The sequence below is a fragment of the Eleginops maclovinus genome, chromosome 2 (assembly GCF_036324505.1).
Source record: "Eleginops maclovinus isolate JMC-PN-2008 ecotype Puerto Natales chromosome 2, JC_Emac_rtc_rv5, whole genome shotgun sequence".
Classification (NCBI taxonomy): Eukaryota; Metazoa; Chordata; class Actinopteri; order Perciformes; family Eleginopidae; genus Eleginops; species Eleginops maclovinus.
The window spans coordinates 8,056,387-8,070,344 of record NC_086350.1 but is presented as its reverse complement, the minus strand read 5'-3'; the positions used below and the strand labels follow the sequence as shown (position 1 = coordinate 8,070,344).

Here is a 13,958-nt window from a genome sequence, read left to right as displayed (position 1 = left end):
CTTTGCCTTCTTAATCCTCCATTTAGATCTCAAGCTATATTTTATAAAGAAATCCTAATTCAGCTTTTGTTTACACTCAAGGAACCCGTCCAACTCCTCCAGCTGTCCAAAGAGAAATGGGAGAGGGAGGGAGCGGCACGGATAAAGACAAAAATAGAGTGGAAGACGGTTAAAGGCAGAGGGTGTCAATGAGAGAAACTGAAATGTACAGTATGTGCCACAATACTTTCTGGATGTAAAACAAATGAATGATCTGTTTTTGGGGCTGTCAGGTTTTCTTTTTATGAGGAGCTAAGTCAAAAGTTCCTGCTCTGTACTTATCAAAGGTTTTGGAGTGTTTCCAAAGCAATATGTTCTTATCAAAAAAAGTATGATGAGAAAAATGTATTTTATCAACACAAGCTGGAAGTCTATAGTGAGTTTTAATGTAATGCAAACAAAGGCAGGTTGAGACTCAAAGGGGTTCAAATATGAGTGAAACATAACTGTTTCCTAGCCCTTTTGTTGCACAAAATCACAATGCCAATAAAGAGTATATAAGCAGACGCAACTAAAATTGTGTTAAACATCCAACACATGTCATGAGAAATGTTTCAAAATCAGAACCCTTTGAGACAGACAATTACATATGGATACCTTCCAAATCCCTGGAAGGCATCCAAGATCAGATCTGTAAAGTTTCATCAAGGCGTAACCATGGTGAACATGATGCTCTGTAGCCGAAACATGTACAGTATATCAGGTGAGCACCTAACATCTTTAAAAGTAGATCCACTTTACATAGAAATGAAGCCTCCTGTTTTGTCCTTAATATGTCTGTACTGTCTCCCCTTGTAACTGCTGAATATAAAAAAATATTTAGAAGGAGAAGTTAAGCCGCCTGGTGTCATACAGTGCGTACCCACTAACCGACCGTTGCCAAGACCTGCTAGAAACTGCTTTCATAAGCAAAGCACAGCAGGCCCATTTCCCTTTGTGTGTAACCAAATCCCCTTCTCAGTGACTTAGATATCGAAGGGTCCTGTTAACTGAAAGAATGCAGGACAAGACGGCGTCTGTCTTGGTACGTAGCCCTGCCGTCCGGGCACACAGGCATGGGGAGCAGTGGCACCGCGATAAGGAAACTCTAGAGTTGTGATAACAAGAGGAACCAAGTTCATTACAGGCTTGGCATCAGAAATTCTCTTCTGCTGCTCAGCTGTCTTCAGACACACAGATTCAAACCTATAACCTGGCAAGGAGGATGCTGCTTTGACACCTTAGTATGTCCATTTCCACTGTTTCCTGTGGGTTATTGACGTACAAGTTGCTGCTTCCATTGCCAAGTATTTACAAATGATAAAAAAAAATACTATAATTTCCACCTGCCACACGCTCGTTCCGCCACAAGCCATCCAATACTCAAGATTAAAAAAAAGAACCTTGAGACGTGAGAACAGAACCATGTGAGATCGCTTCTGTGATTTTTCATAATTACGCTTAAGAAACAGAGAGGCCATCAATCAAAGTCATCTCCTGGGCAATGGACAATCTGACCAATAACAGCACTAACAGCACCTGCCAAAGTGCAACGTCATGCACACAAACACATGTAAACATACAGAGAAATTGGCTCTGCTTTCTTTTCTTTCCTAGCCTAGTTTGCATGTGTGTTTTACACACTTATGGGTCTAATGATGGAGTGTAAAGTCTTTCACAAAGACAGACAGGTGTTAACAGCTGCAGGGTATGGAATAAACAAACCACAAACATTTCCATTATGCAGACCTGGTTTGAGTTTTCTTCCTGTCTGGCTCCACTGTAAATGCAAACTGAGAAGTTTGCTGGAGCACAAACTAGAGATTAAGACAACAATTCAAATAAAAATCACTAGAAGAGATGTGATAAAACATCCGGATGAGAGGAAATGGCTTCCACACCACGAAAAGGGCAAACAGGTGCTGGTCCTTATTGACTGAGCAACGCCCTTAAGACAAACGAGCGAGAGATCTAAGTTCATGGTATTGTCAAAGAAACACATTTTAGGATTTTTCTTTGACACAACAAAGAGTTTCCCTCCCTTTATAGCTCTCACATTCCCTCCCCCCAACCTCTCTGTCAAATAGGACCTGGGCATCCCTTATATACCTCCTCTCCACAGCCACCCATCCCCCTTATCCCCTTATGGGAAAGCGTAAGGGCCATGCAGGGACCACCACAGTGCAACCAGGCGGCAGGACCCGAGGAACTGTCAAACACAAGGCGGACTGTCTGTCAAAGAGGACCTAAGCCTGAGTAAGCCTCTGAGGCATTCCACTGCCCCCACTGGCACCCTGTGTTTACAACCGTTTTGTTTGGCTTGAAAAGGTGATGTGGGTGAAAAGAAGAAAGAAGGAAAGGGGGGGAGTGGAAGGAAAAAACATCTGTGTGTGATGATGTATGTGTGTGTGTTCAAGACTGTGAGCATGCACATGACTGTGTGTGTGTGTGTGTGTGTGTGTGTGTGTGTGTGTGTGTGTGTGTGTGTGTGTGTGTGTGTGTGTGTGTGTGTGTGTGTGTGTGTGTGTGTGTGTGTGTAGGTTTGGGTAGGTGTGTGAATGTGTGTTAAGTGTGAGAGTGATTGCTCAGAGTCTGGAGGCATCTGGGGGCCACGCTCAATTCCAATTAGCCTCTCTTTCCAAAGTGAAAAACGCTGAGGTGAAAGGCAAAGCTCAAACAAGCATTAAAAGACACCGGCGCAACCTCTCTGAGAAAGATTGTCAAAAGTTACACTCAATTGGGAATGTGGTGAGACATTTGAAGGTCTTGTGAGAGAAACCTGTCCAGCTGTGACTTGCATGTGTTTCAAATTAGGAATTTCACAGAGACACACGCTGACTCACCAACTCCTACCAGGACATGTGCATATGTGCTTACATGCACATACTGTATATAGATGCACATGGGATGCAAACAGGGAGGCACACACAACACCTTTATCTCTCGCACATCACACACCAACAATTAAGTAAAGTGTAACTGACTCAGCCAAACACCAACGGGGAGAAGTCGGCAGCATGCGAACACCAGCAGTGGGAATAGTATCTTAGGACAGCAGCATCTGCTCTGAGCTCCTCAGCGGGCTGGTTTGGAAGTGAGAGCCCTGTAATTGCCAGGAAGCTGTTGCACAGAGCACCTCATTTCTGAACTCAAGCCATACATCACTGCAGGAATGAGAAGGCAGAGGACTGATTTAAAAAGACCTCCACTCTTTCATTTTAACACGGCCGTTTCCAAAAGGCTTTAACCTTTCATGTTGCGGTGTCTTTTCTCATGGCTCTGGGTTCGGAGTTCACTTAGGCTTTAACCTGTTGGTCTCTTTAATGAGTCTTCTCCAACATGCAAACCTAAAACCGACTGCAAACCCCCCAAAACTGATTAATCTGGAATCACCTGTTGCGCAACAAGGACCACCGAAGTCGACTTTTCAATAAGTCTTCACTCACTTTTTTCATGTCTACAATAATAACTTGACCTGGAGGCATTGGAGAGTCTTGAAGCTAAACAGTAGTAAGGGATTCTCTGTGGAGCACTCTCTGGGGGGGCAGGGGACTGGTAATAAGTCAAGTGACAGCTGTTATTATAGGCTGAAGATTTACACTTGTTCATTTTTCAGCCAAGGCGTGCATGTGTTCCCATGTTAGTACCATATTTCCTTTTTTATTTATGTTGGCAAGGTGTGAAGAGAGGGAGAAGACAACTGACAAGGGGGAGGGGAAGGTGAGCCAGAGAGACAACACGATGCAACCGTGACCCCAACCAACCTCTCCTCTCACTATATCTGCTTACTTTGTTTCCTAACCTGCTTTTTCCACTCCCTAGCCCCACACCTTTTGTTCCATAAAGTGTCAAGGTTGTTATTAAAGTGAATGAGTAGTTTTGCTAATCAGTTGTTCCATTCACACACTTTTACTCAGTGCAACTGCTGAGAAATACATGCAAAGTCAAGATCAAAAGTCAGTCAATACCTCTTGTAATACTCAAAATGTAAACCTGATCAATATTATTTTGTACAATGGAGGAATAATGTTTAATGTGAAATGTTTCCCTTTAGTGATTCTATCAAAAACTGCGCTTCTCTACAGATATTCACTATTATCGTTTTAAAGCTGCATTAATTTATTCGCCACTTGGGAGCAGTAAAATAAATTAAATAAAAGGATTAGCACTTAAAGGTCCCCTATTATGCAAAATGCACTTTGTGCTGTCTTTTATACATCAATATGTGTCCCCGGTGTGTAAGGAGACTCACAGAGTATCAGAAAGTACAACCCTCTCTCTTTTCCTCCTTACCCACATCACTAAAAACGGGAGTACAAACGAGCTGATCCAGATTTGCTTCGGTTATGAGGTCATAACGGAAATGTGGGCTGGCTTTACATTGAACTCCTGGCAACGTCCCACCCACGTGACACGTATACAGTTGCGAGCTGAATCCCCTCCGCAGCACCTCTGTGTGTCTGTGATGTCTGCGGGAGGGACTGAGTTGTTGTGTATATAATACATAATGTCACTGTTCTAGTGGTAAACACTGAGAAGTGTTTCAGAAATAATGCTTGATTTGATTTGGAACATAATATGGCGTTTAATCACGGCAGCATGTAGCTGAGTTTCTCCGATAGAAACTTCCCTCTTCAGACAGAGAGAGATCATGACGCTCCAAAGTGACGTGGCCAGCTTCAGCTCAGCTCAAATTTAAAGCGACAGTCAAAGAATCAGCACTTTCAAAATCCGGGCTGAAACAGAGGGATAGCGGACATGCTAAAATGCAAGATCTGTTTGGTATTTTGAGCAAAACACGTCAGAGAAATGTTTGTTTTATATATTTGAGACCTGTAACATAGGCCATAAAAGAGCATAATAGGAAACCTTTAAGCATTTCATATTCTACTCTAATCATGTATGTATTGTTTTATTCATGAGCAGGCAGAGGTTTTCTTTTGGAGTTCCTGTCAATTTATCTCCTCTTCAAAATGTATTTTTTACCAACCCCCCCCCCCCCCTACAGTATAATCAGTCAAATACTTCTTCCTCCTTCTACACAGCCAGCAATGAAAGGCTCACTCACTGGCTGCTGGACACAGTAATTCCATCAGCAAACTACATGAACGCTAAAACAACAATCCTCTTGTTAGCCCAAATCCACAGATATGTCTGTGATGATGGCAAATCAAAGTGGCAACATCCTGCAAATATCCAGAGATTAACAGAGAGTGACACTGACACCAGTCTCACAATACCAAGCTCCAGTACAGGCACACAAACACTCAAGCACATACACACAAACACACACCCCGTCCTCGCATCGTACGACAAGTCTGTCAGGCTGCCAGCAAGCTCCAGCCAACACTCACTGCCCGCGCCAAAAGACTCCATTCTGCCCCGGCTTCACTTTTCAAGAGCTCACTATTTCACTCTAATTGGCTGAAACCAAAGCAGGTTGTCTTTCTTTTTCGAGGTATGCTCTAAAAATCAAAACCAACTTCCCATTTATTCATTTACACTGAACACTCAATTAAGCCCCTATTAACCTTCCTGTTTTTTTTTTTTAATTTGACCTATTTCTAAATGGTTTTATATCTGTAGGGGTTATTTAGTCTATATGCAACAAAAAACACCAACAAAGTGAAACTGGCTAAAAGGTGCAACAGATTCGGGTTATGATTTATAGTATATGCTTTATAAACAGCCATACCGGGGGGACAAAAGTTGCAAAATTGACGGGGAGACAATACAAAGGTTAAGCCAATTAGGAAACTTTTGGGGTTTTTTTCTACGTAAAGAAAAGCAGTCATCAAATGAAAGCAAGAACACGTGAATATATTCATTTTTTCTACAAATTTAAAAAAGGCAGTGAGAGCATTCAGCCAAGGTCACATTTAAATTGACAGTAAAGTTAACAAAAGTGACAACAATAAGACCTTAGACAATAAAACACCACAGTTTATTCAAGCTCCGCCGCTGCTTTTATCTTACCGCCACCCACTGCGCAACAACGTGGTGAGAAGCAGCGCGGGGATCTTCAAATGATGGGGATGAGGATACAGGGCTAAGCGGGCCCCGGCTTTAGCTTGACAGACTCCTATTGACCGTGCTGACTGGCCCCTAATCTACACACACACACACACACAAACACACACACACACACACACACACACACACACACACACACACACACACACACACACACACACACACACACACACACACACACACACACACACACACACACACACACACACACACACACACACACACACACACACACACACACACACACACACACACACACACACGGGCATGTGCTTCCACATAAAATAAGTGCAGATAAATGTGCAGGAATATAGAAGCAACACACACACAAGTTCTACATGCATGCATACACACACAATCCAAATACACACACAAACAGACACACACAGACGCACAGGCACGGTCCTTTGAAGAGTGAGAGGGACCGAAAAGGGGGGTGGGGGGGAGTAAGGGAGAAAGAGCAGCAGAAGAGAGGATGAAGGGGAGGGAGGGTGGTGGCGGTATTTATAGACAACAAGTGATGGGATGCCCTCGTTAGTGCACGGCCCACTGAACCAGATGACAGACGCGCCGCCAAAGGTCATGTGACCGCATTACTCACTCCGGCGCCCTGAGAGAGGGCCCGTTGAGAAACAGAGATGAAGCAAGGGAGGGAGGGAGGTAAGAAGAGAGAGAGGAAGAAGTATAGAAGAAGAGGGAGAAAACTACCCATGAACCCTGCACTGCCCGTTGCCCTATTTCAGCTGAGCTGTATACAAACAAACATTTTTTTTTATTCACTATTCATTTAGAGGACGTGCCTCTTTCCCACTTTTTGGGCACTGACCTCAATTACCCGATGCGGTCACAACTTTGTTTCGTAACCCGATAGAACAAAAACTCTGGGTAGACAAAGCAAGAGGTGACAGCTTGCCGTCCAGAAAATGTACTTTTCACGAGAGATGACGTTTCACGTGTAAACGCTTAGAGTGACATGGCAGGCTTTGGTGTAATGATAGGCTTTCAAAGAGATCTTTAAAGGGGTGGGGGCTGTGGCTGCTAAGACAATACCTGCTGCTAGTTTCCCCCATAGAGGCCATAGCTGTAATCCTCCAGATCTGACTACCCCCCTCACACACACATACACGCTCAGGGCTCTGCAAACACCTCAGAGCCAGGATCTCGACCCTGTAAAGCCTTAGACCTGAACCTCATGACTTCTTTGAAGAAAGAATGACAAAGGAGTCAGCAAAGAGGTGAGAAGGTGTTATAGATGCAGAGCATTAAGGAGGTTTAGGAAAAGGCACAAGGAAACGGTAGACAAACACAAGACAGGCACCAAGCGATGCAAAGAAAGAGCAGTCAAATACTAACCAATCAGGAAGATTCATCTAGGTTTGAAGATTATCAGAGGCCCACAAACATACTCGCACAAACACACCATACCAACATGCCACATAAAAGAGCTCTTGTGTGGGCAGGTGAGTGTCTGTGCAGGGTCCCAATCTCTTTCAACTCACACAACTTCAAACAGCGCCCTGCATGAAGATGAAGCTGGGCCCTCAGCACCGCAAACAAAAGGTGGTGCCTCCACTCAGACACACCAGAAAATAAGGAAAATTCATTTGTGTTTGATACACTAAAAGTAGATTTGGATTTTCAGGGCTCTAGGGTTGGCCAGGTCATTGTGTCAGTTTGTCCAACGCTTTGGTTCAGTTTGAAATATCTCAATAAATATCGGACGGATGGACAGTAAAACACACATTGGTAGTCCCAAGAGGAGGAATCCTAATGGAATCCTAACTCCAATTATTGGATGGAATACAATAAACAAATTGTATAATCATGCTCCCCAGAGGATGAACAAATCAATGGATTCATTAAACCTTTTAAGTAATTGGAGAATGAAGAGACATTGAGATTGCCAGGTTAAAATGCAGCTAAATGTAGATAGAAGTAAAACAAGTGTTGGTACAGCCTTTACATGACTATATGTCATGTATTAAATCGGTCCTTAATATAAATGGTTGCATATACTGTACATACCTTACAGTTTTCAAACAAATTTAACCTGGTTTTAACCCTCTAAATGAACAAATCAATGTTTACAGGGTTCCAATAAAGACAGGGCATCTATGGTAATCAGCCAAGTCAGCGAAAATTGGATTAAGGGTTTGTAGCTTATTAAAGCAGACCACTTTGTGTAATTAAACCAACACCGTGTCTCCAAAGAGGTTTCTGCAACATACTGAGTCTCCACCCAGACTGAGAGCTGTATGGGAGACACCCAGGACCATTAAGGTTCAGGGTGGTTGTTGTAGTTGGATTAAGATGTTAGCTATCCCCTGTTAACCTCTCCTCACTACACAGGGCTGATCCAGGACCTAAGATGGTGAGGAGGGAGATGGAGCCAGATGAAAGGATATTAGGGATATAAGACTTACATGGGCCCACACTGCAAGGAGTCCAGGAGGGCAGAAGGTTAAGGAGACGAGAGAACCCTCCCTCTCTCTCTCTTTTTATCCCTCCCTCATGCATGCTCCGAATGCTAAACACCAGCCCAGCACATCCTCATCCCCCTGTACCTCCTCCTCGCTTTCCTCCTCCCCTCCCGCCTCCTGCACTGCTTCACTGATGTGAGGTCTTTTGTGAGAGCTCTGGCTGGCCTCAACCTGGGCTCTGTTACGGCCTGACCACTGACCCACTCACCCGCCTTTTAAAGAGGTTTTAGGGTCATGGGTTCGCAACAAGGTGACTCAACTGTGAACGGCGGGTGGCATCCTCTTTCAAAGGGCCTTCGTCTTCACCTTTCCCTCTCAAGACTCTCTCCCTCTTTTTCGCCCCTCTGTCTCTCTTTTATTTCGTCTTACTCTCTTTCTCTTTCTGACCCCCCCTCCCTCTGCAGCCCCTCTTTCCATGTATCCTCAGTGACTGACCCGCCGTCTCAGCCCTAATTAGCATAGCATCCCAGAGCGAGGAGAACATGAAGGCTAATGGGGGTTGGGGCCCCATAACAACACTGAGGGTAAAGCTTCAAGTTTCTAACTAGGGCCATCACCTGACCACATTTACATGGGTTTCTGCAACCAGAATGCAGGCAGGAGAGTAATGCATGATAAATTATTCCTGTTTCTTTGTACAGGAAGTGAACTAGAAGGAGAAGGCATCAGGATTCAAAGCAGCCCTGCTTGGGAGGTTTGGCTTGAGTCTGTAATGTATTTGCTTTAAATTGCAATGAGGCCAGTTTTAACAACAATCCAGATTAGGGAACAGACAACATTTTTTGTTCTGCTTTTAATAGTAAATGTGTCGGCTTTACTGTGTGAGGATAGTGTAGGTTGTCGATGCAATGGCAGAATACCCTTTGAAAATACGATCAACTTGATGGGAGAGATCGGAGTTAAATCATTTTGTATGTTGAACATTAAAGTGGTCATTTAAAAAAATATTGGATTAAGATTTAGGCCTGTACCAGCAAGCTTGTGACACTGCACCTACTAAAACATCTGTGAGTCAGTTAAAAAGAACATTATAGGAAATCAAACGCTCATGATCTGTTCATAAGGCAGCGTAGATCCACATGTGGATTGACTTACCATTCCATGCCCACAGTCGGTTCCATCAGCCAGTGGCATGTGCTGTGTGCGACACCCTTTATGGTCCCCCTCTGCACTGGTACACCACAGCCTCTTGCACTGTTTCTGTGGAGTAACATGAGCACTAGCAATCAATCAGTATGCTTTAACGGGAACAGAGCATGCCTATAATGTTAGAACACAAGCTTCCAACACATGCAAATAAAAAAATGATGTGACTAGTTACTAAATAAGTTTTGACTTAATGAGCAGACAGCAGAATTAGACTTTTTTTTCCTTTGGTTATGCCATCTTTCTCTTTGGAGGAAGGTTGCGTGATTTCTGATAGAAACGTGGTTGTTGGTCGCTTCAAACTATTTTTTAGCCTAAATAGATAGGAACTGAAACATGTGTATGTACAGGTGATTTCCAGACAATGCAAGATGAGTTTTAATGGCCAAGCATGAATTATTTTCATTGGTGGCCATGCATTCCTTAAAAGTTGTTCTGCATTTCGTTAAAAAAGCATGGTTTACATTACATATGGTAATTTACAAATAAAATGCATCCCACTGTACATGTATATTACAATGGGTATTGATAAAATCAATGCAAATGACTGACTCCTGTTTCATATCCGTTCGCCTTCATGGATAACTGCTCTGCTCAGATGTCTAAATGTTTTCCTGTAGTTCTTAGAAGATAACCACCATCTCAGATCTACTTCCACCTGAAGTCTTAATTCTTCACTTTGACAGCATGCCAACTTACCATGTAAGGGCAAATTTGGGAGCCGGGTCCGAACATCAATTCACATTGCCTGTTGGCGTTGTAGATTTGACCTGGGAGCAGGGTGGGCAGCTCGTACGTCCTGCTCACCGGCTCATCGAGAAGGCACTCTCCATACCCGGTGCTAAAAAAAAGGAAGAATGTGAGCTTAGTATTTGAAAAAGAGAACCATGCATAACAGACACATGTGCATGTACAGACAACATTGCACAGGGGAACCTTTTGTGGTATTTATAATTTTAAGATATTCCAGTATTGTTTATGTCATCTCCTTCATAAGAGCATGACAAACTTTTCTATGTCTGTTCTGATCATCCTCAGATGTGTTTTCCCCTGTGGGTGGTCTGTACAGTTACCTAACCGGGAAACTGATTCCACTTCCCCTCAATGGCCCGTTAGTAAATGCTGTCACTACGAAACCGGAGTCAGGCGCCATGGAGTGAATAAAACAGCATTTTGGTATGGGCTGAAAAGGATCTGCACGCTGAAAACATTTTTATCCGAGAATTTGGAACCATAAAGCTCCCTGATTAAGTTACAGAAATCTGTGCCAGCGCCAGCATTGCAGTATAATGACATATTGTGCTGTGCCACACCCTGAACCATGACACAGTTACAGAGACAACAAAAGCACAGCTGGACTGAATGTATGCACCAACAGCCTGCATGTAAAATCCTCAGCCTTTACGCCTGTGAAAAGCCAAAGTCAAACATGTTAGCAGAGCGAGCCGAGCCTCAAAGAAACAGTTCTCTTTTTTTGTTTACTTTTCGAGAAAGAAAACTGGCGGATGTGACATGTATAGATGTGTAATTAAACAACATGTCTGCACGGCTCTGACAAATTTAATCCGGGATTGGGCGGCTAAAACACCTGTTTCATACAGAACCAGCTGATGTGACAGGCCCATAATTACACAGGATTAAACCGAGTTAACGTCACTTTGTTTCTTTCCCCTTTCATTTCCAGCCATAATGTCAGTATATGCAGGAACACAGCGCTGGGTGGCAGGGGAATGATTGTATGAGAAGGATAAACCAACAGTGGAGGACACTGTGAATACAAACTGGGGCAGCCTGTCAAGGAATCACACAGACAGTCCCATATTACAGTATCTTTCAGCAGTAGGTCATCTGTCTAATCGGTGCTCTCGAACCTTATGGAATGATTATTAAGACCAAGACAGACAGGGAAAGGAAGAAGGGGTCATTTTTTAAATTAAACATCCACTCTTTTTTTAAGGAATATCAGCTGTGTGGATTCGAGACAGCGAGGCAATTCCTCTCTGGCACCAGAGGAGATTACACACCTGGCAGCCATTGGAAAAGTTGAAAGTGAGTTTATTTATAAGATGACTTATAGTTGACTGTTGTGTGCTAGTCATAAAAGACTAAACAATAATAGTTTCCATGTAGGCCATACTGGGTTTCCCTCCTCAAACACTGCAAGAAGTCTACTCGTATGTCAGATTGATGGGTTTGTTCACAAGAAGTGACACTATGCATCATTGTAGAGTTTGTTGTCATGTCAGAGAGTTGATTCTGACAGCATGTCTTGATTACTGTACACGGAGATATAGAACTAAATAATGAAAGTGGTTTAGTTGAATTTGGAGCAACATACCTAACAAAAAGATCCGTCTTGATTTTATTATGGAAATTGGAGCTTGAAAAAAGTATTCAAAAATGATTTCACATGGGAGTTTTGAAGAGTGGTTGCTCTTGGAGTGGTTAGGCTAATTTTTGAGGTATGTAATGGAAAATGATAGGGTTTGCTCACGAGTAATCATTATGTGGTTTCAACACCAAGCGAACATAACAATTAGTGGGTGGCAACAGTCAAAGATTTGCATTTTACTTTTATATTTGGATTTTAAGGCTTATATTGGCACAGTTCCATAGAGGGAATGAATGGTTGCTTTATGTAACGGTTAACACATAATAACCCTGCACAACAGCAGGACGCTTTTCATCAGCTTTCAGGTGCGGGGGTTCAGTGTGCATTATTACTTAAACACTGAGATAAGGAGGAGGGGGATCCTTTGCCTCTTGAAAAAGGGGGATGTTTGAGAGGTGGCATGGCCTTTCATTTTGTTTTAAACTGGTTGGAGAGCAGTGCAGAGTGTATTTGCTCTTCAGGGAGAATGGGCAGTCAAAACATTGATGTACTTGACCAGGTCAGCCCACTGAGCAGGAGCGGCACTGAAGAAGTGGCCGTTTGAATCAATGCTTTTCATTGTTGGCTGGCGACGGATTTCAAAAACACTTGGATAATTCTCTCAAGGGCCTTTCCCACCGCTGCGACTCCCACACTGAGACACTCTCTTCAAACCTGCATCGTTTGTTATAGATCCCATATGGTCAACAACTGTTATCTCAAATGCATGCTCAAATTTGCACCACACTCCTGGTTTTTGTAATCATTCAAAAACTCAATACATCCAACATGTACTGGACTAAATAATAAACAGATTCATGATGATTTCCTCATTGTCAGCTGAATTTTCCGACCACTCCATGCTGAGGTCATCGCTGGCTGGAAACTATGTGAAGCACAACCTTAAAACTTCATACGAGGCGTCGCCTAACACTGCGCTCTGGAGATGCATCGGGTCAACAACGTCGTCCTTTGTGGAAACCTCCACAATTAACAAAGGAAAAGAGGGAAAGATTAAAGGGTCATGTCCAGGGAAGATATAATTATAACTGACATTTCCCATCTTAAAAGAGAAGCCTTTCACCAGGATGACCACAGAGCGGGTTAGGAGTCGCTGAATGAGCCTCGTGTTACAGGTTTTGGCGTGGAAAGCAGGCTAGTGACTAGATGACTGTTTGCCCAGCATCTTGAGAGCCGGGCTCTGTCTGAGTAGGGAGACAGCTGAGGGGCTGCGGAAGATCCATCGCTCAGGTCAGCCGAGGAAGACCCCCCGATTCAAACAGGAAATACTCTTTCAACGCCAGGCAATAACAAGTCCTCACAGTTTACATTGCGCTGACCTGTCTACAGAGCGCTGCGAGACACGTAGAAGCGGTTTGTTTAACCGGCCACGTCACAACAAGTAAAAGTTAATGGCACACTCAAAATGTGGATGTGATGATGCGAGGTAAGAAAATAAATCGAGGAGCATCACTTTAGTCCATGAGAAGTACCGATGGGCCATATGTTGATATCAACTTTGCCTTAACTTTGATATAACATCCCTGGAGCTAAACATCGATTTATGATATTTAGTAATAAAAAAATTAATTCTAACTGTTTTTGTTTATATTAAACTACAAATGTTTTTTAACTATTTAAGTTAAAGTAATTCTTTGTGCTTTTATTTTGAAGGTGGCTTTGGGGACCTGTTGATAATGTATTTATTCAAGAAAGGTGGTGCTGGTGGTGGCGAACTAGGGAGGGCACTTATTTTTTCTTAACCAATAGAGACGCCACAAAGAGAGAAGGTATAGGCAAAACAATTTGTTACGATATTGGATTAATGGAATACAGCAAAATAAAGGCCCCAAAATGATATTCTTGCCTGGATATTTAATATTTTCCTACGTAAGATTCACTTACTTGTG

The 13,958-nt window shown here is 43.1% G+C and overlaps 1 protein-coding gene across 1 annotated transcript in view; it reads right to left on the bottom strand.

Moving 5' to 3' along the window:
- Window positions 1–13,958, bottom strand: part of LOC134874309 (A disintegrin and metalloproteinase with thrombospondin motifs 20-like) — a 78,373-nt gene that overhangs the window by 40,154 nt on the left and 24,261 nt on the right. The window contains 2 exon segments of the mRNA XM_063898388.1: window positions 9,627–9,731; window positions 10,377–10,518. Of these exon segments, the coding sequence (XP_063754458.1) occupies window positions 9,627–9,731; window positions 10,377–10,518 (247 nt within the window).